At 36.9% G+C, this 22,465-nt stretch overlaps 1 protein-coding gene across 2 annotated transcripts in view; it reads left to right on the plus strand.

The window, feature by feature from the left end:
- The window catches only part of NT5DC1 (5'-nucleotidase domain containing 1), a 132,287-nt gene that overhangs the window by 71,336 nt on the left and 38,486 nt on the right, over nucleotides 1-22,465 (plus strand). For both annotated transcript variants that reach the window (XM_027898640.1, XM_027898641.1), the window contains 2 exons: nucleotides 12,077-12,251; nucleotides 17,209-17,306. In XM_027898640.1, the coding sequence (XP_027754441.1) occupies nucleotides 12,077-12,251; nucleotides 17,209-17,306 (273 nt within the window). The remainder of the gene's footprint in view (nucleotides 1-12,076; nucleotides 12,252-17,208; nucleotides 17,307-22,465) is intronic.

Genomic DNA, 22,465 nt, shown 5'->3' on the forward strand with positions numbered 1-22,465 from the left:
AAGGTCCCTTCTAACCCAAACCACTCTATGATTCTATGATTTTATATCACATATACAGATTGCCTTTAATTTCCAGAATTTCCTGTTAGTAGCTGCAGAGATCAATACAAAAATGGCCCCATAAAGCCAAGAGTTCTCACTTTAACAGAGCATATAGATGACCCAAAAAGGCAAAATGCTCTGTCCAAATACATACAAACTCTCTAGAGTACCATCTGCTTGCTTTTTAAAGCTAGAGCTCTCTTAGATGTATGTCCAAATTTATCTTCAAAAAAGTTTGGACTCCTCTCTCCTAATGGTAAATGTGGCTTCTTTAACATGCAAGTTTCTTCAAGCACGTATGTAAGATTGTGATCACCTTGAACTGCCCCTGCTAGCATCTTTCTGCAACTCTGGCATAGAAACAAAAATGAAAATGACAGTGAAATGGCTGTGAGGGTACATGATCTTAGATTAACAGTTAATTAATTTCCAATCAGACAGAACAAAAAAAAAAAAAAAGAAGAGACCAAGCATATGAGGTATCCTTAGTCAGATACTTATGTGATATGTAAGAGGACCAGTGTTCACATCATCCCTTTTTTGGCAGATTTAGTTTGCAGTTTCAGACTAATAGAGATTTCCAAAGGATGAGTTTAAAATACAGAGGCAGAGACTAGTTCCAAGTTTGATCATTAGGATGCTCACATGTAGAAAGGTATTGTAAAGTTTGAGTCCATATTGCCATATGAAGTGGAGAGGGTCAGATAAGTGAGATTAAAGCACAAAACCAAAATCGTGTCAGCAATAGGATTCATCAGACTGCCTTGCAAAATTCATTCATTCTGCCTGCGTTGCAAAATGGACTTGTGCACAGTAAACAAGTGCCAGTCCATGTGCATGTGTGTTTCTCCCTTCTTTCTTTTTTTTTTTTTTTTTTAAGTGCTTCAGTTTAATCCTGTTGCAGGATGGGAGAAAAATCTAGAATCCCAGAGAAATTTGTGAGCTAAAAAATAATTGTTTTGTGCACAATTATGCTCACAGAAACTCTTTTTCCTTCTCGTATTCACTCCTGGAATTATTTTGGGTTAGTCACTGTTCATTTGGGTTCTGTTTTACACTGAGTTTACTTTTCATCTGTTTACCCTTGTTTGGATAATGTTAAAACAGATGAAGAATCAAACTAAGAGAGAAAAGAATACAGAATCACAAATGAGCACTCAGAAAAATTTTCTTCATAACTTTTAAACAGATCTCTCTGGACTCTAAACTCAAATTTTCTTGTTGACAGATTGACCAGCAAGGACCTTTCCAACAGTGCTTTACGTGTAATTTTAACTAATTTCTTCCTTTCCATTCTCCTCCATAGGAGGGTGATGAACTCGACACACGGGCTTTGCACAATTTTTGCGACTTTTTGAACATTCTTAATGGAGATTGTACATCCTGTTAAATTTCTGGAAAGCAGCTTTTTTTTCTTTGTTCTCAAGCTGATCACTCTTCTATAAAATAAACAGGTCTTTATGCTTGTAAGAACAGCATTAGAAATTGAATGTTCCTCTCTCAGCCTTCCTATGGCAAATGAGCTGGTACAAATGGGAGAGGGATGGTCTGCAATGAGAGCAGCATGAAGCAGTCAGCAGTCACTTTGTCTGGATGAAGTTTCAGACCTCTTGTTTGTGTATTGATCAGACTGGCAAAAATTGTGTTATTAACAAAGCTGTCCTGCTGCTCCTGGCTGAATGCATTCTTTTTACTGCCTACTAGGAAAGCTTTCTGATATGACCAGAGGCATCATTATCCATAGGTGATGCTGATAAATATGAACACTAGCATCACTCATTAAAGCAATGGATGGAGATGGAAGTGCATATCCATCAGTAATATGTAATCACAGTACATTAAGGAATGATAGAAGATGTCTTGCATTTAGCACAGCACTGCCAAAGGAGTGGGTTAGGTGTTCCTGACAGGTAATTTTCTGGCCTCTTTTTGAAGATCGACACTTACAAAGATTATGCAACCTCCAACCTCCTTGGAAGCTTTTCCAGTGCATTAGTGCCATTAAAATCAGAAACTTTCATATAGTTTCTAATCGAGGTTTACAGAAGTGTAAGCTCACTGTGTCTTACCTCATTGACCTTGGTCTCAGAGGACAGATTACTCCTTTTTACTCCTTTTTTCTTTTTTGCCAGAAGCAGGAGCTTTCTACATGTTTGAAGACTGTTTTTATTTTTTCCCTCTTATGGAAATAAACTTTAGGCTGCCAAGTCATCCAGTCTTTTCCATCAAGCCTTCTCCCACACCCACACCTGACTGCTGATGCTTGCTGTTTGAGGATCACTGCCATTTGAGGTCATTTCTGTAGAACTGCATTTCAGTTCTGTTCTGTCTTTTAAAAGTTTTGTCTAGAAATTTAAAAAGGTTTCCCAAGTCCCATCTGCCTTCATGAAGGCCAATAAATAGAGAAAACAAAAACATTGAGCAGGGAAGGGAGGAACAAAAACACCAAAAAACCAACCAAACCACAAAAAGGAACAGACCAGGAAATATCAGGGATTTGTACTCCTTACACCCATGCTTTGATGGTTCCTGATGACAGGGAGGCTGAGGTGTGTCGAGCTGAGAGTGAAGACCCCACGGAGGGCATCCTCCTCGGGGCGATGGCAATGCCTGTGTCGGCGGGGCCGCGGTCCCCTCCCTTTCACTAGATGGCACCACCCGCCCGATGGACCAGAGAGAGAAACAGCGCCTGGCAGCATGAGCTCCTCTCAGGGAAGCTGCTCTCTCTCTTTCTAGTGCCGGATGGCTGAACTGTCCGCATGACAAACAAATTCGCATACATGGAAGCCTTGTTTTCTCCAGCTGTTCTGACTTCTTAGAGATCAGGGATTGTCTTTTATACTGCATCTCACTCCGGGGTCTGAATTGTACCTTCAGTCTTTGTCATTTAAGCTCTTAGAGTCTTATCCTGATAACCCCTCGTGGTACCTCTTCCTGTTGATATTTCTTAAATACATGGGGACTGGAAATGAACAATTCTGCAGTCTCAGAAAGATTGATGAAGCTCTGCATGCCAGAACCATGAAAAATACTTGGTATATGTGTGATTTGAGAACTGCATTAACAGGACAGCTAGCGTGAGATCCCAGGCAAGAAGAGCAAAGCTCTCACTGTATGTATTCAAGTGTGATGGTAAATGTAACAGACAGTGATACATCACCTACAGCAGGAATAGTTATTATTGAACACTACTTGTAAATTACAAAAATAATGGCATTACAGAAAGCACATAACTTGTAACTTCCTATATACGCAGGCTAATCATAAATATCTGCCTGATGCAGACCTCCTCTATTGTCACACTCTTAGGCATTGTCTTTTATTTTCTGTGTTTCTGATACAATTTAAAATGCCTCATTTTAAACATAGTTCTTCCCACCTACTCAATCTTGTGGTGCTTGTTGCTTGCAGTTTCCCATTGCCCATCAGATTGTTGTTAAATTGTTGATGTGGCATCTGGGGGGGAATGTTGCGTAGCAAGTAAAACTGTAGACCCAGAGGCTGGAGTTAACACCATTTATTCTTTCCATAAACAGTTCCTTGGGAGACAGAAAAAGATTATTTCTGGTTTTAAGAAAAAATAAGGGTTTTCTTTACTACATGTATATACACATACCTCTGTGTGAATTAGTATGTACATGTGAATATATGATGTATAGGATGCTGCTGCTTCCGTGAAAAATATTTCTGAGAACTTGAACTTCATGCTTACTGCAGCAAGTTCCTCAAAGCAGCTGGTACATTCAAAACTGCAAAAAGAGTTAAAGCTTCAAATAGCTCTTCCTCAGAGCTATTTTAATTCAAGATCTCAGAAGCAGGGATTACCTGTAATATCTCCTTGATTAAGCAGTGCAGCTGAGTAGGATTTTTAGTTTATCAGCAAGGTGTAGTCTGGGTGTTATAAAATATCTATGGACTGCATTTTATTTCTTCATTATGTATTTATTTCCACACCAAACATAACAGCACATTTCCTACAAGTGAATGGATTCAAGTAACCCTCATCAGATGTATAAATAAAAAGGTACTCTAACATTTTACTTCCTGTCAAAGTAGGTGCCAGCATTTCTATTAAATTGCAGCAGCATCCTTAACAGATCCCATTTCCCACCTACTTAGCTGTATTCAGTTGAACAAAACAATTTCCTCCTTCTGTCCTAAATTGTTTTACAGGGATTTTAAGATGTGTTTACCAAGGGATGTATTTTAAGGCTATGTGTGTTAACCACAGGTAGAGTTTAACAGGCATGTAGTTATGGAAAGTTTGTTGGGGAAAATAGGTGTTTGGTGCAAATAGTTCTGTTTAGAAGAATAATCTCAAAAACACTTTTATGGCAAGCATGTATGACAAATGCATGCAGTCTGAGTATAGGTGAAGATGAAGATTTGCAGAATAGTTACGGTAATTTCCCACTGATAGGTTATCTTCCTATAAATATTAACACCCTGGTAATACTTGTATAACAAAGGATCCATGTAAGTCTTTAACACGAGTTAAAAATATGGATTGTGTTGCTTTGAGTAATCTCTGTATCACCTCTCAGTTTTTACTTCCAAGCATAGGTAAGAGTGTTGCATGAATCCTATTAGAAGACATTCTTGATAATGGAACAAGCCAGATTTTTCCGCCTGCAGATTATTCATTTTAATTGTTCACACAGTGCAGTAGGGAAGATCTGAAGATCTGGAGAAAATCAGACTAATTTAACTTAATGTCTGTCCAGCAAATGGTAGTTACCTCTGCATGGGTTTAATGCTCAGCCCATGGGCTGCAAGAGTGTCATCACAAATTGATTGGTCTCATACAGTTTGATAAATCTGTTACACTGCAAACTAGCATGGTAATGTAAAGAAAGGAAGTGAATTCTTTTGAGAAAGAAATCATTTCCTCTAAAATGTAGCAACAGATCCTGTCCTACCTCTAAGTACATCCTTCCTGATTTGTATTGCACTGGGAAAACTTTGCTATATTGGTATAAATATTAACAAAACCAGAAGGAGAAATAAAAATAAGGAAATAAATAAATTCTGTTTCTAAGTTTTGTGTATACAAAACTATGGAAGGTCATTTAAATTACCTATATCAAGACACCTTCCTTACAAGTATCATGTGTTAGCAGTCATCCTGAAGTCAGGCTGCAGACTTTGCTACATGCCATGTGCTTCTCACTATGTTTTTTAATTTGTGTTGTTACCTTTTACTAAAGGAAGGGATCTGCAAGCTCGGGATAAAATGGGGCAAGGACTCCAGAGTGGGGCGTACTGTAGCAATGGGAGCAGTTCTACCAGCAAGGTGGAAGTGGTCTGGGCTACTCTCGGCCACTTGGGAATGCCAATAAGAATGCCAAGAGCTGAAAACATATGAAAATAGCCTGGCTTTCTCTTTCACTGTCCGTGGACCCCAGTAAAAAATAACAATAACACTACATGCAAAAGTCATGCAAGCATCTCTCTGTGGCATTGTGCTGCTAGTCAAGTCTTGACTGTTCTGCAGCCAGGAAACTGCTGATGTGATGGGAGATGAGGTGGGACTAGGAAGCAAGAGGGTAAAGATTAGAGGCAGATTGAATGGGGTTCTTCTTTCAGATATGAAATGGAGGGTTGTGTCAGGTAATGGTACTTTTTAAGCTTGCTTGAAAAGCTTTTGGGGAAAAGTTGTTAACAGGCTATGTTTTTAAGAAAAGATAGAGCCTCACATTGAAGCTGGTTTTGGTTATGGCCAGCCTTGAAGTTCTGGGCTGGCCATCACAGGTCTTTGGTCCTACCATCTGATACGTAGGAGGTAGAAGTGGATGTTGTTCTGCTAAGAGATGTCAGAGCAGCAATAGCTTCTAATTTAGGTATTATGACTTCCATTTAAATATAGCTAAAGGTCCTGTGCTATTCCTGACAACTTTTGTCATGGGAATCTCACCTTGGAATCACAAGGATTGGAGGGAGAGTGGTGGTTCCTGCCTTGTAATAACAAACCAGAAGAAACAACATCTGCTTTTGGCTTCCTTAGAAGAATTGCTAGTCATTCAGTCCTTTTTAGTTGAAGGCCTATCTTTAGCTACCAAAGCATTTTAAATTTTGCAGTAAATTTCTCGTAGGCCACAGGAGTAGAAAACAAGTAGAATAGGAAGTGACCCATGAAATATTAGTGGAGGTCATGTTTTGTGTGTGTTCTGCTGAAGTGTTTCCTTCAGTATATTAAATGTTTATATAGCCCTGCAGTCACTTTTAATCCAAGTAGTCATGTTTTTCCTAGCCCACCACAGACCTCTACCTTATGGTGACCCCCTTGAAATTAATCAAGGTGACAATATATTTGTCATCACTGGAAAGTAATTTATTATTTTAGAAAACACGATCTGTTTCTGCCCAACCAGAGCTGGATGTTGCTAAAAATATTAAGAAGGTTAATGTTACATGAGTGATAAACATCTTCTTTAACAGATGCACAGGCAGAAGGGGCGAATGCTTCTCTTTTTTTTTCAGGTGAGAATGAGAGTACTGTAATTGGTACTGTAATACTAACATCTTCTTTGTCTACAAACTTGGTATCCTCTTTTCATGTCTGCTCCTATTTAACAAAAAGCTGCAAATAGCTGGTATTCTTACAGCCTGAACTGCACCAGGATCCTGAACCCCTCTGTCTGTTAAGAAACTGTACAGTAAAGAATTGAGGCAATTGCAGAAAACAGAAAAGTACAGAATTTTTGACATCCATCACATCACAGTTTTTGCTCTTATGGCATTTACCTCTTCCTAACCTCTTATCTTCCTGGACTGTCATCCCTTTATTCTGTTTTTAAACGTTTATCTCCTGGGGGAAGGAGAGGGATGATTTATCTCTTCCTGCTGCTCTCTGTTCCTGATATCTGCCTCATACCAGGCCTCCACAATGTAACCATATTTTGTCCAGTCATCCCTGCTTCATACTTCACTCTGTTTTCTTATGTTAACATTTCCTTCCCTCTGTCTCTCATTTCACTTCTGCTGCTCCTACTAGAATACACACTGAGTTTAAATGAAAGGAAAAGAAAGACTACTTGTCTAATGTAATTTTAACCATCACCCCCTTTCTCCTCTGCTTGCCTTCATTAGATGAAATTTAAATTCTTTTGCAAAACCTTCAGTGATTAAGGTATTTTTCTTGTGTTTTTGTTGAATGCTCATGACACTTGTTAGATTTATTTGGACTAGAGAAAAAGACATAGTCAAAGAGGTGTCTCTGTTCACTGTAAAAACCTGAAGTACAGTAAGATGGGGAGTATAGCAATGTGCAGTGAACATAATTGTCTCTATCATTGCTGATTGTAACACATTATTGCAGCTTTACTCTGTTAGTCAAATCAATAACTGTTACCTACAAGCCTGCATTCAGATTAAAATTAGGGAAGAACTCCCTACTGGTGGCAGAGCTGCAGAGAATCTGGCTATGGGTATTGATAGCTAAGCTATCATATTGCCTTTGAGTTTAAAAGAAAGAAAGTCACATTCCCAAATAATACTTTCATTGTAAGAGATTGTTAAAGCCACTAAATACAAGCTACTAATTGGCAGCTGAAAGTTTATTTTTCTTGGCTGAATTCTAGGAACTTTTTTCAGCCTCATACCTCTCTGCTTAGCTAAATCGTATAAATAGCGGATAAATTACTTTTAATTCAATCAAGTAGATTCCCCTTAGAAGCATGACAATATTAAAAAAATCACTGTGTTTCTGTGTTTTAGTTCTGGACTGAAATCTTGCCAGAAATGTGCCTCTTGAACGTTTGCCCATTTTATAATCCAGATAATAGTTAAGGGATGAAAACTACAGTGTCCTGGCAGTGTGGATTTACAGACATTGAGTCCAAAGGAGTCCAGAGCCAGTAGGTGTAAACTGATCCTGCCAAGGAGAAGTGGTGTAATACAGAGCAAAAGAGAAATCCACAGTTATTTTTTCTACAAATACAGGTATTATATGAAAACATTGAACTGCATACTTCAATAAAGTAATTTTGCAACTGTAGTAGAGTAGGGCAATTGGATTAAGGACTGGATTATTGTCTGTGCTGGAAGTCATGACAAGCATTGTACCAACTTTTTCTGAGTTTGGTCTAGAGGTTCTGCATTTCCAGCTATGTAAATCCCCATCACACTTACCATCACAACTGTATTAGGTGCAATTAAACTGCAAGGCAAGACTATGCAAAGAACATGCCAATTAAATTATAATGTCAGATGATACACAAGAAAATAAACTCCAAACTGGACACAAAGGGAGCCTCTGATAATATACATAGAAGAAATAAATTATATTGCTTTGAAAATACAACAGGATGTCAACCTGATTAGAGGTTCTGGCAGGACTGTAATATGTAGCAGTTCTAGACACTCATTTTAATTGCTTATATTTCTATCTTCTGCTTAAATAGGAAATATATTTTTCTGAAAGGATACTTGATGGACTGCAAAGGCAATTATTATTTTTGAAAGTGTATTTGGAAGATGTTTATAAATGCCTATGGAGGCTAGTTGCTAATTTGCTATCCCAGGCTGCATTTCAGAGATTTCAGATAAACTCCAAGTTGTTTAAAGACAAGAATGGAAATTGAACAAAACTGCATTTGCTCCATGGCAACATATATGTAATAAATTCCAAAGCTGTGCATAAAATACTTAGATTTTGCTTTCCTGCTCCACGTCATTGAATTTTCTCATAAAATCACAGGGGGTAAATATGTTGATTGTTATGTTGATTGTCATGTTGATTGTCATGGTCTTCTTGTTTCAATTTTTTTTATTAAATACTCTCTCATATTTTGAGTAAGTGTTCACACTGCCAAAAAGCCAGAGGTTACTCGTGTAGACTTTGACATGCTTGAAGGTAGCTGCAAAACAGAGACTTTGAGGTGAAAGTTGGGACAGTTGTTTTTTTACTGTTTTGTTTCCACTGATTTGTGGGTATGCATGTCAATGTCCCTAAAGCTGTATGTTAAGGGATATTCACAAAACAGAGAGATAAAAATGTAATGATTTTATTTTAGGCACTGTACTGATAGCAAACTGTCAGTTGTAGATCTGGTGCTGGCCACAAGTCCCTCATTTTCATACAGTGAATTTGTGGGCCAACAAAACTTCTAGAATGTGCTTATAGTTTCATTTTTAAGAGTATTTTGCCATTTGGATGGCCCATAAGCATTACCAGGAAAGTATTGCAAGCTAGAGAAATTTCTTATTTCTCAAGAATGGTGTTTTTCTGAAGAATTCTTGTTTTGTTTTTCAAGAGTGCAGCTGTAAGCAAGTTGTGTAGAAGTCACTCCTATTACTGTTAACTTACTTTTGTGTTTCCTCTGTTGGCTCTGCTAATTAATTCTTTTCTGATTTCTCACTGATGCTTTGCTTGATAGTGTTTTCTTCTGATTTTTATGGTTTGCCTGCTGTAGCAAAACAAAGTGCAGCATATGGCATAGTGGGAAAACAATGCTTAATTTGTCATTAGCAAATCATTCTGTTTATTGTGAAGTCTGGACATGATGCTATTTCTCCATCCTATGTTAAAACTTCCACAACTTTTTTTTTTTTTTTGCCAACAAGGTGCCTGTGGCTCTTCTGTACTTCTCAAAACAAGCAAGTTTTTCAGCTTTTATTTTATTTGGTTTTCAATCAAATCTTGCAGGTTTTGGTGGTTAAACTCATTTAAAGATATGCGTATGTATTCCACCAAACTTTCTTCACCAGATGCAATAATATGTTAGGAATTAAGTCAAACTCTACTTTCCTGGGCCATGCTTGCCTAATTACAGTAGAGTATGCTTTAATGAGGGTTCTTCTGATCTACCTCTGCCTGATATGGCAAACAGCCCAGAGGCAAACTTCAGATCCCCATATCAAGAACTGATTCATTGCTTGTCTTCAATTAACAGCTGGGCTTCAGGGCCTGGATACAAAGGCAGAATAAGACTCTCTTTCAACTCACATGTTGAATCCAGAGTTGTTGGCCTTTTCCAGTGCAGATGTTACTCAAAGGCCAAATATAATAGATTTATCACATAGAAGATATTGCACAGATTTTGGACAAAGAGGACAGTGTTGATTAAATTAACTAAGTCTTTAAATTGGGCATCAAAGAATGGTCATGGAGGATGGAAGGCATTTCATAAGGAAAGAAAAAGAGAGTCCAAGAATAAAGTGCATATAACACAGATCTTTTTGTTTGAGAGTAAAAAGAGTGTTAGGTCACTTGTTATATAAATGAACTTTGCCATCTTTCTTTTAATTGTTTGAACCTGTGAGAGTTAATGCCAAACCTGCTTTGTTTGTACCCCTTCATTCTCATCTAATGTTGTGTGCTTTCCAAAACACCAAAGAAGAAAAATTGTCATAGTATAGCATATGAAGTATAATTACTAATGATAATGCTGAAAAAAAATGTGGTTTCTGCTCCTAGAAACTCTATTGCTCATCCCAAACAATATTCATGCCCCAGGAAAGAAGGAGGGAAAACACAACAGGAAACCTTCCTTCGTCAATCTGCCTTGTTTAATCAAAAAAATCGTTGTTGTTGGCTAGCTCTCAAGGCAAATGTCATGGCATCCCATAATGCTGGCTGCAGGAACAGGCTCATATTCCACTGGTACACGCTGTTACACAGCCTGACCTAAATACAGTGAAGAACTGGAATAGTGACCTGGTTGTGAGTTGGGAGATTTTGTTTGAGACACTTTCATCAGATATAGTAGTCCACGTTTTTGGAAGAAATCTGTCAAGTCGAAGTACAGAATAATACGTTTTTGCTTCCGTCTAGTTGCAGGGATAACAGCCAGTTTGAAGCTTCTTTTGGACGACTTTTGTTCCCTGCCATCTGTAGATGTATGAATGTGTAATGTATGAAATAGTGTTATGTTTAGCACTCAGCATCTTTCAGTCTTTCTTTAATACTACTGGTTCAAACATACATGTTCTCTTTCATTAAATAGCTAAAGTTCAAGTGGTTTAAATCTTATTTTTTCAAACTAGAGAACAGCATTACTCACATACCAGAAGGCTAAGTAATGTCTGGGATTTATTAAATCATTCAGCAAAGTTGACCACAGACAGTTGCATATAGAACAAGTGCTGGAAGAAAAATAATCTATGATGATGTTCATTATACTATAACACACAGACTGAGCGCCAAATATTTGGTGTCATTTCTATCTTTACAATTACTATATTTCTTTTTAAAGCTTTAACTAGCTTGATAGTTTTGGTTATAGAGGGTTTGAGCACAGAGGAAATACATAGGTAAGTTTAATTTGAAATCTTGGTAAAGCAACTATGTGCTATAACAAGATAAATATTTATCGATGACTTAAATGAATAGGTAACTTTTACTGCCAAGTTAGTGTTGTTGTAAACTTGTAGAAATCTTACATTCCAAGTGTATTTGCAAAATTCTATTGCAGCTTTATTTGGCAAAAAGAACATTATTGAAGCTGGAATTGGAACTGAAGGGGGTTTTTGCATCTGTTCCTAGTATTCTAAATACTTATGAATCTTTGCCAGTTCTATCAACCGTTCACAGATAACATGCTCTTGGTCAAACATGCAAAAATTACAAAATGAATGTTACTGATCAGACTGTTAAACTAAAGTGTCAGAAGTAACTGAAAGGTGTTCTTGGGAATTTCAGGTCCTTACTATTGTCTAAACATTAAAATCATTTTACAATCACAAATTGAGGATCCAAAAATTGAGCGAAGACAAGAAATGATTATTTCCTGCATAAAACTATAATCTGTGAATTCTGTATTATTAACTGTTATGAGCAAAAGAACATCAAACAAAATAACTATGACAGTTCCATAACAAAAGAGGGAAGTCATGCAAATTTTTTTCTGCTACAGTGTATCCTCTTGGTTTGGTTAGGTTTTTTGGTTAATATTGAGTTACAGCCCAGGGAAAATTTTAAACTTTTCTTTGCCTCTTTTAAATTTGTTGTCTGCACATCAAAGGATATTTGTTGTGTGGATTAAGTGGTTTGTGAGCAGGATTGGATAACATAATTATGTTTTAATTTTTTTAGAAGACTGTGGGACATATTTCCCAGAAGTGAAAAATCATCCAGACAAATATTTACAGAGATGTCCAGAGTCTGTAAAAAAGTGGCTGAAACAACTGAAAAATGCTGGGAAGATTCTGCTATTAATTACGAGTTCTCACAGCGACTATTGTAGGCTCCTCTGTGAACATGTTCTTGGGTAAGTGCACAGTCTATTTCAAATTATATCTGCCAGACAGCAACTGTAGATAAGCCTGAGCTATTGGGAAGCTAATTTCAGTTTCTTAATGGATTTTGAATTATTTGGTTCTGAGATTTATGGTGGGCCCCTCTCTGGTAAAGTGTGACAGGGTAGCTGAGACAAAATTGTGCGTCTATGGGCCTGTGAGCTGTATCTGACCCACAGCACGCTTACATCCTGTATCTTTTTGAGGGCATCACTTTGGGATTGAATATGTCAGGCAAACACCCAGTACATCATCTGAATCCCAGTTTTATCCTAAACTTTTGATAGACTGTCTTATTTAAGCGACTTCCTTTCTGTGCTTCTCCAGCAGTAAGTGCAGCTAGTAGTAGTACTATTTCATTTCCTTGTAGTAAATCTGCAGGAAAAGATTACAAATACTTCTTCCATTGGTGGTTTCCAAAAGATGGCTGTGCGTGAGAAATGTGCATTTAAAGATCACAGCAGAAAAGATAAAACAGGCAGTTCATTGCACTTGGCAACTAGTTGAAATTGTAGTTGCTGATCATAACAGCTGTTTTTAGTGTAAGGTAAAAAATATGATTGGTAAAGTCAGTGAAATTCAGTAGAACCATCACTTACACACCTAGGAAAAAATTAATCAGTAATGCAAATAGTTAGGTGGGTGACAGGGTGAGACTATTAATTCATTATTAATCTAAGAAACAAAGTATTTCAATGTAAGACAAAGTATTTCAATGTAAGCCAACACTGGTTATCAGGATATGCCAGGGAACAGCAGAATGAATACAGCAACCCTGTAAGAAAAGAGATGGTAGGGTAAAAAACAGAGCTATCCTCCAAAACCAGTCCTGCCAGTATCACTTCCCTTTTGTACTCTCTAGGCTAAATGCTAAATGAAGCATCAGCTGTGCCAATTCTCACTGCCTCACATGAACATTATACTTGTTTTGAGGGGCAAATCTACCTCCTCACAAAAAAGCAGTTCTCCTTATGAGTAAGATGACCGTGAATTAACTCTTTTGTGTAGACTAGTCTAGCTGTTTTCTAAATGAAAATTTGGTATAAAAGTAACTTCTTAGCCTCGTATACTGATTTTTACTTTCTTTTCCTTGGTGAATAGTGTTTCAGCTGTTTCAGGCAGCTGTAGAAATCCTGCTGGAACACAGTAAGTAAGGTACCAGGGCCAATCAATTGCCTTTCAAAAGACAGAAAAAGATGTTCTGCTAGAAGGATATTGCCTCACTCTCTCTTTCCACATAAGTGTAGGACGTTCTGTGGTATTTATTACAATCGTATTTTGCAGTGACTCATGCAGTGTGGCTTCCAAGTGTTTTCTGGAGTACTCCACTGTCCGTTAGACATAGTGGGTTTCTTTCCTAAAAATCTACGCTTTTATTGGTTTTGTTTCTTCAGTGCCTCTTGTATTGGACAAAAAGACTCTACTTGCCCATGCTGCTTTTGCTGTACTGGAATATACTTTAAGTTCACACTTATTATCTCTGCCCTTAACTTTAGTTTGATCAGGCTAACTGCATTTTATTCATCACATCAGCCCTTACTAATTGCATCTACACAGTCCTTTATTAATTTCTATCCATAGTTCTTTCAGTAATCAATATGATAAAACTGTATAGTAACAAATAAAAAACTCTAATAATAAACAGAGATGCATGTAAAATTTTAGCCTCCTTCTCCTAATATCCTTACCTTGTAGCTGTTTACTTTTTTGCACTTTTTTTAAGAAGTTCCTTTTTGGCTAAGAAATTACTGTCTTCATAAAATCTGTGCTGGGAAATTCATGCTTAAGTGTATCATTTACCATTTAATAATCAAAATAGCCCAGTTGTGTTCATCTGGCCAAATTGTCCTTAGCTAAAAGACATTTTGGTAGGGAGAGGAAATGTAAGAGAAAATTTAGTTTTGAAATAAAATGAGAACTGTTTCCCAGCCAGAGCACACATGTACTGCTGGGACCAGTGTATGAGGCATGTAAACCTGCAGAAGCAAGTGCCAGTTCATTCACACAAGTATCATCATGGTGTGGCTTTTCATTATTATCTACCATGAGAATGCTTGTCCGCTTAACTGAATATTTAAGTGTTGGCAGGAGCACACCTAAAGACGAGTTAATTGTCACATAGTCACTGAAGTCAGGAGTCATTTTACCTTTTCAGGAATGTTAGCCACCTAAAAGCTGAAAATGTTTTGAAGCTGGTCATTTTGTTTCCCTCTGTGGTAACTGGAGAAAAAACACTGAGCATTATCCTTGGCAATTCATTCTGTATTGTAGAATTATGTCTGAAATAAGTGGGATGAATTACCTTTTAATAATGTCGATGTTTCTCCATTGGCTCTGTGTATGGTGTCAATCACTATCTGTGAATTCAGCGTGCAATTTTTAGATGGTCGGAGTTACATCCTACCCTTTGTCTTAACTATTTCCTGTAACCACAGGCCATTCTACCAAGTAGTAACTGGAACAGGTTTGCTTTATGTGTATTGTTACATAGTAATGTAACACAACGTCTCTCATAAAACCTGTAGCTTTGTACATAAGATTTATTGTGTTTAAAAAAGGCCACAGGTAACACATCTCCTCACAAAAAACATAGTTTTTTCTACAACAGAGCAATAACAAGTTAAGAAATCTTTTGAAAACTCTGTTTGTTCTGTTTCAGTTTTATTTTAATACAAAGCACTTGGACCTTTTCGACAAATCATAGAATCATAGAGTCATTTAAATTGGAAAAGACCTATAAGATCATCAAGTCCAAGTGTTAAACAAGCACTTTGCTGTTCACAGCAAGTGCCCCATCCACACATTATCTGAACACTTCCAGGGATGGTGATTCCATCACTTCCCTGGGCAGCCTGTTCCAATGTCCGACTACCCTTTCTGTAAAGAAATTTTTCCTAATATCTAATCTAAACCTCCCCTGGTGCAACCTGAGACTATTTCCTTTCATCTTCTCACTTGCTACTTGTTCTCCATTGTGCTCCTGAAGTGCTTGCTTTATTTTACAAGTTCAAGCTTAACTTCCCCATGGAAGCATTATTTGCTCTGTATGCTAATTTGAAAAGTTTATCTCTGTCAATACTTTTCACCTAAGGGCAGAAGAGCCATGCTTGTTTGCTCAGCTTCTGGAATCTTCCACACAGAAGCACGGTTTTAAAACACACCATTGTCATATTTGATATTGCTTCTTTTAGAAAGGTAAGGGTTTGTGTATGGTCACAAAGGGAGAAAAACAGACAAAGCTAAAATTTAATCAGAGGAAGGAAATTTAAAGGACTTTTATTTTAAGGCTGGAATGTAATTTTGAGCACAAAACAAAAGCTTGAAGATAAGCTTATAGGGAGCGCATTCAGTTTTTGAGTTAAGATGTCTCAGACCCCTGTAGGATTGTGGTTTTTTTGAAAGAGATACAGTTAGCTAGTTTACTTCCACTGAACTTCCTCTACTGCTGATAGCATGTGTGGGGGGTTGACCTTGGCTGGAAGCCAGGTCCCTGTCCAGCTGCTCTATCACTCCCCTTCCCAACTGGACAGAAGAGGGAGTAAGATGGAAAACAACTTGTGCATTGGGATAAGGTAGATTATTTAAATCAAAAGCAAAAAGAAGGATAAAGCTGTTTATTCTCTACTTCCCATAAGCAGCGATGGTCGGCCACCTCCAAGAAACAGGGCTTCAGGATGGGTAATGGTTCCTCAGCAGGCAGCCACGGGAGACAATGAATGTCCACCTTTCTGCTCTTTGCCTTAGCTTTTATTTCTGAGCTGACATTATATGGCCTGGAATATCCCTTTGGTTAGTTTGTGTCAGCTGGCCTTCTTGTGTCCCCTCTCAGGATCTTGCCCTCAGTTGAGGAAGGAACGTTACAGAGCTGATGCTGTGCTCAGCAGTAGCCAAAACACTGGTGTGTGATCAGCACCCTTCTAGCTACCAGTGCAAAGCACAGCACTGTGAGGGCTACTATGGGGAAATGAACTCCAGCTCAGCCAGACCCAATACAGCATGTCAGTGCCTATGGCCATCCTGGACTTGCCATTTGTGATTTCTTTGTTCCATGCAAGAGTATCCATCATTTTCGTATGTTATAGGCAATAAAATCACCTAAGCAATGAAACAATTCTAATAAAATAAAACACATCATCAAGGAGGAAAGTTTACATTTTCTTGTATACCATACTGAAACATTCAATCCCATTTAAATTGATGGGATTTTCACCGTTCAGATACCAATCTGTATATAAGGATCTAATGAGCTTTGAAAAACCTGAGTTTAGTAGTGGGATTCAGCTGGCAGATTAAGACTCAACATTGGCAGGTGTTTATTTGTAACACCTAACACATCTAACCTCCCTGTAACCAGCAGGGATTTAGTGAGAGCAGCCAGTGGAGTCTGAAGTTCAGCTATCAAAATTTCAGCTTTAGGGTATGTGAAAGCACACTTCGTTGACTTCACTGACTCGATTAATTAGATCTGTGTTGTCTGCCAGTGGCATCTTAGATACCCATTAGACCTGTGCATACCTACATTATAAGCCATATAAGCACCTGTGTTTAAGTAACTTCAGTTACTTCCTATCCCATCAGTTCATATATTCTCCTTTGTAAGAAAATCCCTCATTTATATCTTTCTGTGTGTATCTATGCATATGTTGTCATCTGAAATTAAAATATGTCATCTATTACATGTTCTCCTGAGATCGAGGAACATCTTTTTGCTAATAATGAGTGATCTCAAAGATACAGCACTGTGGGTTTGACTCCCTTTTGACAGTCTCAGGAAAAGAAGGGCAATAGTGACACGAAACAAGCATTGGGAAAAAAAATGTGACAGAAGCAAGTGCCTTAAAGTGCTATGATATTTTCTTAAGTCTTAAAGAGTATTTACTCTTCAGCTAATTCATTAGTTTAACTAATCAAATTTCCTCTACTTTCTAGGAATGATTTCGAAGATTATTTTGACATTTTGATCACAAATGCTTTGAAACCTGGTTTCTTCTCCCATACACCAAACCAAAGACCTTTCCGAACTCTTGGTAAGTTCAGCCATGACCCTCTTCTCACCTGCTTACCTTTATGAGAAAAAAAAAGAAAAGAGAAATAAGGCAATGGAACAGCTGGCATGGAGGTGGAAAATGGACTCTACACTCTTAAAATTCTGTTAAGACTGAAGAGCACTGAGAAATTAAGAATTACAGTGCTGAAGACATTTAAAAGGCAGAGCTGTGACAGTAATTAAAATTACATTGGGGCTCAGATAGTGCATCATTAATGCAAAATAATCCTTTTCTTTATTGTGCTGACAAGGTCATGCACATAAAATTAGATTAAGTTCTTGGAAAAAATATAGCAGAAATATTTAAAGAATTTAAAGGAAATTCAGAGAATGGTACAAATAAAATTGCAAAACTGAAGGAAAGTATTTATGATGGAAATGTGACAGTATTAAATGTGTTTTCTTTGGCTAAATAATGACAGAGTAGGTGAAAAGGAAGTACCTCTGTATTCAATTTAATTAAAACAATCTGACACATTTGGTACTATTGTCCATTAGGTAATTAAGGTTGTAACACAAGACTTTTATAAGAGCAGTGTTCATTGAACTACAAATAACAATAGCAATGTGGCTGAAGATAGTTAATTTTCCCGTATTTTGGAAAATACCTTTATGATTAAGTGTTACCTGAGAACTGACCTTATATCCAAAATAGCATAAAGCAGCATATATTGAACCGTTTTTTATCATTTTATGACAGGAAAGTGAGCATTCCAGCCCAAAAGAAATTCTCCTTGTGGAACTTTTACAGTAAAACTAAAACAAGCCACAGAAATATATATTAAAACTACATTTTAATGTTTCACACATTTATGTATAGGAAAATAAGTAAGAAATATCTAAAGTGTGATTTTTAAAGAATTAGTTCAAATAGTTGCTGAGCTGACCATCTGAGAAAAAATAATCTCAGAAGGGAAATTGAAACTATTTATATGAAAGGAGGGAGTAAAATCATAAAGAGTGAAAAAGGGTCAGTTCTGCAACCATTTTATTTAATTTCATACAATGCAAATTGAAAATTAAAATGTAATTCATTTTTTATTTTTTTAAACAGCCTGATTAGCCTGACTTCCTAAGGAAATCCTGCTGTGTCACTCTGTCAGTAATCCAGCCAGCAATCTGTTGGCTAGTTTCAATAAATTTAATAGACAGCCAAAAAGCTCCAAAAATACATTCGGTTTTTGTGCAAATAAAGGCAGAATAGAGGAAGGAGACCAAGTTACTGTCTCCATTTTGTGTAGCATTGGCTTAATCACCATATTAGATTGTAAGGACCAGTTTTCATGAAGCTGTCTCTTTCTCATGCTTTTAAACAGGAATAGCATTCCCTGGAGTCCTCATATTAACTTAGTGGTTTTCATTCACTTTATATCTTGGCATTGCAAAGAGGCTCACATGGCAGTGGATCACTCATTACATAAGAGCCTTATAAATACAAAATAAAATGCAGTTCTGGACACCTCACTATCTAAATAGGTAAGGGACACAAACATAACTAAAGGAATCATCAGATAAATAATTTGTTGAAACAGCTAGCCTCAGACTTCAACTGACAGTAAGTAGTTTCTTCTGAAAGACCAACCAGAATATTCAAAGCAATGAATTATGCACATAGGACAGACTTTAGGGACATGTTTTAAAATAGTCAAGAGGTTGTTTTAGAGTATGTGAAGTTTAAACGACAAAAATAGGAGCACTTATATGAGAAAATGCATGGAATAATGTATATTTTGCTGCCCTCCCTCTGCGTTCCTCACAACTTCAGAGTAGTCATTGATAGTTTCACCCAGTCACCCCAGATAGCTAGGAACACATTTAATTTGTGAAACAGGATACAGTGAAGCTTTAATACATTAAAAAGGAGCAGTTTTCCAGTTTCCAGATTTTTTTTAATGCTTTCTTTCATATCAGAACCACTGAAAATTCAGAAGTTCAGTTTCTAGTTTCTGTCTTCCTTTTGCCATTATGGATTTCCAGCGGAAGAGTTTGACCGCTGTGCTTCACATCAGGGAGACAAAATTTCTTTATATTTGCTTTGAAAAAGGATAGATCTAGGGGTGAACATCATAGTAAATTTTTTTTTTAGGGTAGTGTAATTTAGGGGAAAAAAGCTCCCGTAGGTGAAAGAAAGCTTGTTCCGTGAAGAAATGTGTTGCAGAAAATGAACTGAAGTAACTCCTTATCATTGCTCTCTATTTCTCCAGGTCTGAGTTTCAGCCATGTTCTTCAATCCATCAGTAGGTCTGAGCTGCAGTAAATTCCAAATGATACCATAATTCCTCCTGTTCCAAGGGAACTGTGTTATAAATGGGCTTAAGGATAAGGCATAAAATATGGAATGCTTTCTTAATTTCAAACACCCCAAGTGTTTCAATGTGTACTGGAGTTAAATGGTATATATCTATAATGGGAATTCTGTTGCAGATTTACTAAAGGAAAGGTTTTGAAGAGTACTAAGCAGACATATAAATTCTTTTCAGTAAATAAGTTCAAAAGGCAACTGTGTTCTGTAAACATTTGAGGGAGAACGAGAAACAGGATGATGACAAAGGAGGCATTGTCTGGAAATGTGATATCGGGTAACTGCTGTGCAGAAGTGTTTTTTCAGTAGACAAGTAATTTTAGAGCTAATCCATTTAGAAACCATGAAAAATTATTTTAATTGCTCAATTAAAATTGCATCACTGCTTCATTTGAATTTCAAGATGTGCATCACTTAAAGCAACCAAAACACTGTTTGAAATCCTGAAAGATTTGTGTGATTGCTTTTTATTGAACTAGGGCACCAAAAAGCACAATAGTTAATTATTTAAATTTTCATGTTGTCTTTCAAAGTACCATTCTGTTAAGTGGAGGAACAGTTTATGTGCATCTTTACAGATTTTAGAGCAGCTGCACTTATTTTTACCTGGAAAAAACATTTTTTTAATTAGGGGGAACTTATGTAGCAAAGCACACAGTTTGTGAGAACAGTGCTATACATAAAGAAACCCCAAACTTTGCTACCATAATACAAATATCCCATAATTTACTTGTTATTTGCAAAGGTACATTTTCTTTTACATAGGGAAATTCTTCACATGATTCTTGAAAGTACTAATAATATCTTGAGCTACAGGATCTAAGGATCAAGTTGAAAATGTTTGTATAAATCCTTTGTTGACAGTGAAGGATTTTCTTTGCTTTCAACAGCTACATCCAGCTTAATTTATCATTCCATGATAAATGGAAGGACTTGAAGGAATATAAATAGAAAATACAATTGTGACTTACATGATAATCTGCAACACATGAAGATTTCTGTAAAATTTTACAGCAGAGCTTTCCCTTTAACACATTACTTGTTAATGGATATCGAATTACTAGCTTGACTGCCAGCTCTGATCATTGTCAAATACATTTTTTTACAATCCATAATAATAATTGAAATGCTAAAGATAACCCTTAAGTCCCTGAAAGCCTTCTATAAATCTGTACACACAGGGAATTCTGCTTAGTCTTTAATAAGACTTATATATATATTATTTCCAGCTCAGGCACAGTTACTGTCTTCTCTGATCTGGGGTTTGTTTAATAAATTGAAAATGTGTTGCTGATTGTTCAGTGTCTGAATTTACAACACATATTTAAAAACACATGTATATCCTCATGTATAAGTGTGTGTATATGCACAGGCTGAAAACAGTCCTATAGATGGAATGTCAGTGGATGACACATTTCTGTGAGATTGTGTGCCTTTATCCTATGCCTAGAGAAACAAACCCACTCTCCTTCTCCTGCAGAGAGTCTCGCGTTTTCAAAGCCTGCTTTCAGTTGTACCCCCAGGCTGTCTGCCTTATTCCTGAACTTGAATTTCTGTCCAGCTTATGGTGCCTCTGCTGCAGCATGTAGCTTTCAATTTCAGAAACTCCTTCAGTCCTCCAATTTTTTATGATTTTCTGGTAACTGACATTTCTGGCATTTTAACAGTTTGCTGCAGAAGCTTTTTACCTCCTTCAGTCATTCTTCTCTAGCCTTCCAAGAATACAGGAAAATTCTGTAAGCTGAAAGGAGCAATCAGAAAAGAAAACAAGGGGACAGGATATAAAACCATATACTTCTAGACCAAAGACCATCTTTGATTTTTAGGGACTGCAAGACTTTAGAAGGTGGTGATCCCATGTCTGTTCTCTTTGAGATTTCTTCTGCCATCTTTTGTGACATCTGGGCTTGACTATTGTTGCAGAACTGAGTGGAGAATGAGGGCCGATCATATATAACTAATTTTTTTAATTTATATTCTAAGGCTTTTTTAGGCCTGAGGAGTGGTATCAGGAAGGCAGTACCTTCCTTCATGTGTAAGGCGTATAACTTCTTTTTAGATCATTCTTTTTATTTGAGATTTCTGTCTTTACCAGTGGAAAAATACCAAAATACTACACAGTTTTATGTTTTATAATAATATTTTATTTATATATTTTATAATACCATTAGTAAAACTGTAGAATATATATTAAAAATGTTGAAACAGATTGAAACAGGTTGTATGGCACTATTATATATATAATTTAAATAGTCTTGCCTTATTCACTAAATTGAAGGACATAAATGCCACCTCTAGAAAATTCTGATTAAATTTTTGACCAAAACACATTGAATTCAATCTACAATATATCTCAATCACTATAAGTGCTGTATAATAGGTATTTCAGTTACTACCTCTCCCAGTAAAGGCTACCTTGATAAGAAAAGAATTACTTTTTTTTTTGCATCAAACTGATGTTAAAACATGAGAGCATAGCTACTCTTTTTGGCTATGTTAGTTGTTCCCATCGTGTCTTCTTACCAATCCTGCCTTGCATTATGTCATCAGATCTTCATCTTTAAATGTAGATTCAAATTTTAGTATAGTTTTAGATTTATCCTTTAGCTCACGACAGCGCAGTTGTTGGTATTTTCATGCACAGACTTGATATCTGGTGAAGAGCTCACTCTGCCAAGAGGAACCTGGTCTTTTGCTGCACCTATTAATCCTTACTCAAATAGATGGTTTGTGATCTGCAAAAGCTGTCATATTTTCCACAGATTTGGTCTGTGCTGAACTCCTCCAGCCACAGGTCATTGCAGGGATTAAATAAGGCTTTTCCTTTTGTGGTTTAA

Source organism: Empidonax traillii, unplaced genomic scaffold, assembly GCF_003031625.1.
Source record: "Empidonax traillii isolate 1590-97213 ecotype Southwest subspecies unplaced genomic scaffold, ASM303162v1 scaffold611:size485065, whole genome shotgun sequence".
Taxonomy (NCBI): domain Eukaryota; kingdom Metazoa; phylum Chordata; class Aves; order Passeriformes; family Tyrannidae; genus Empidonax; species Empidonax traillii.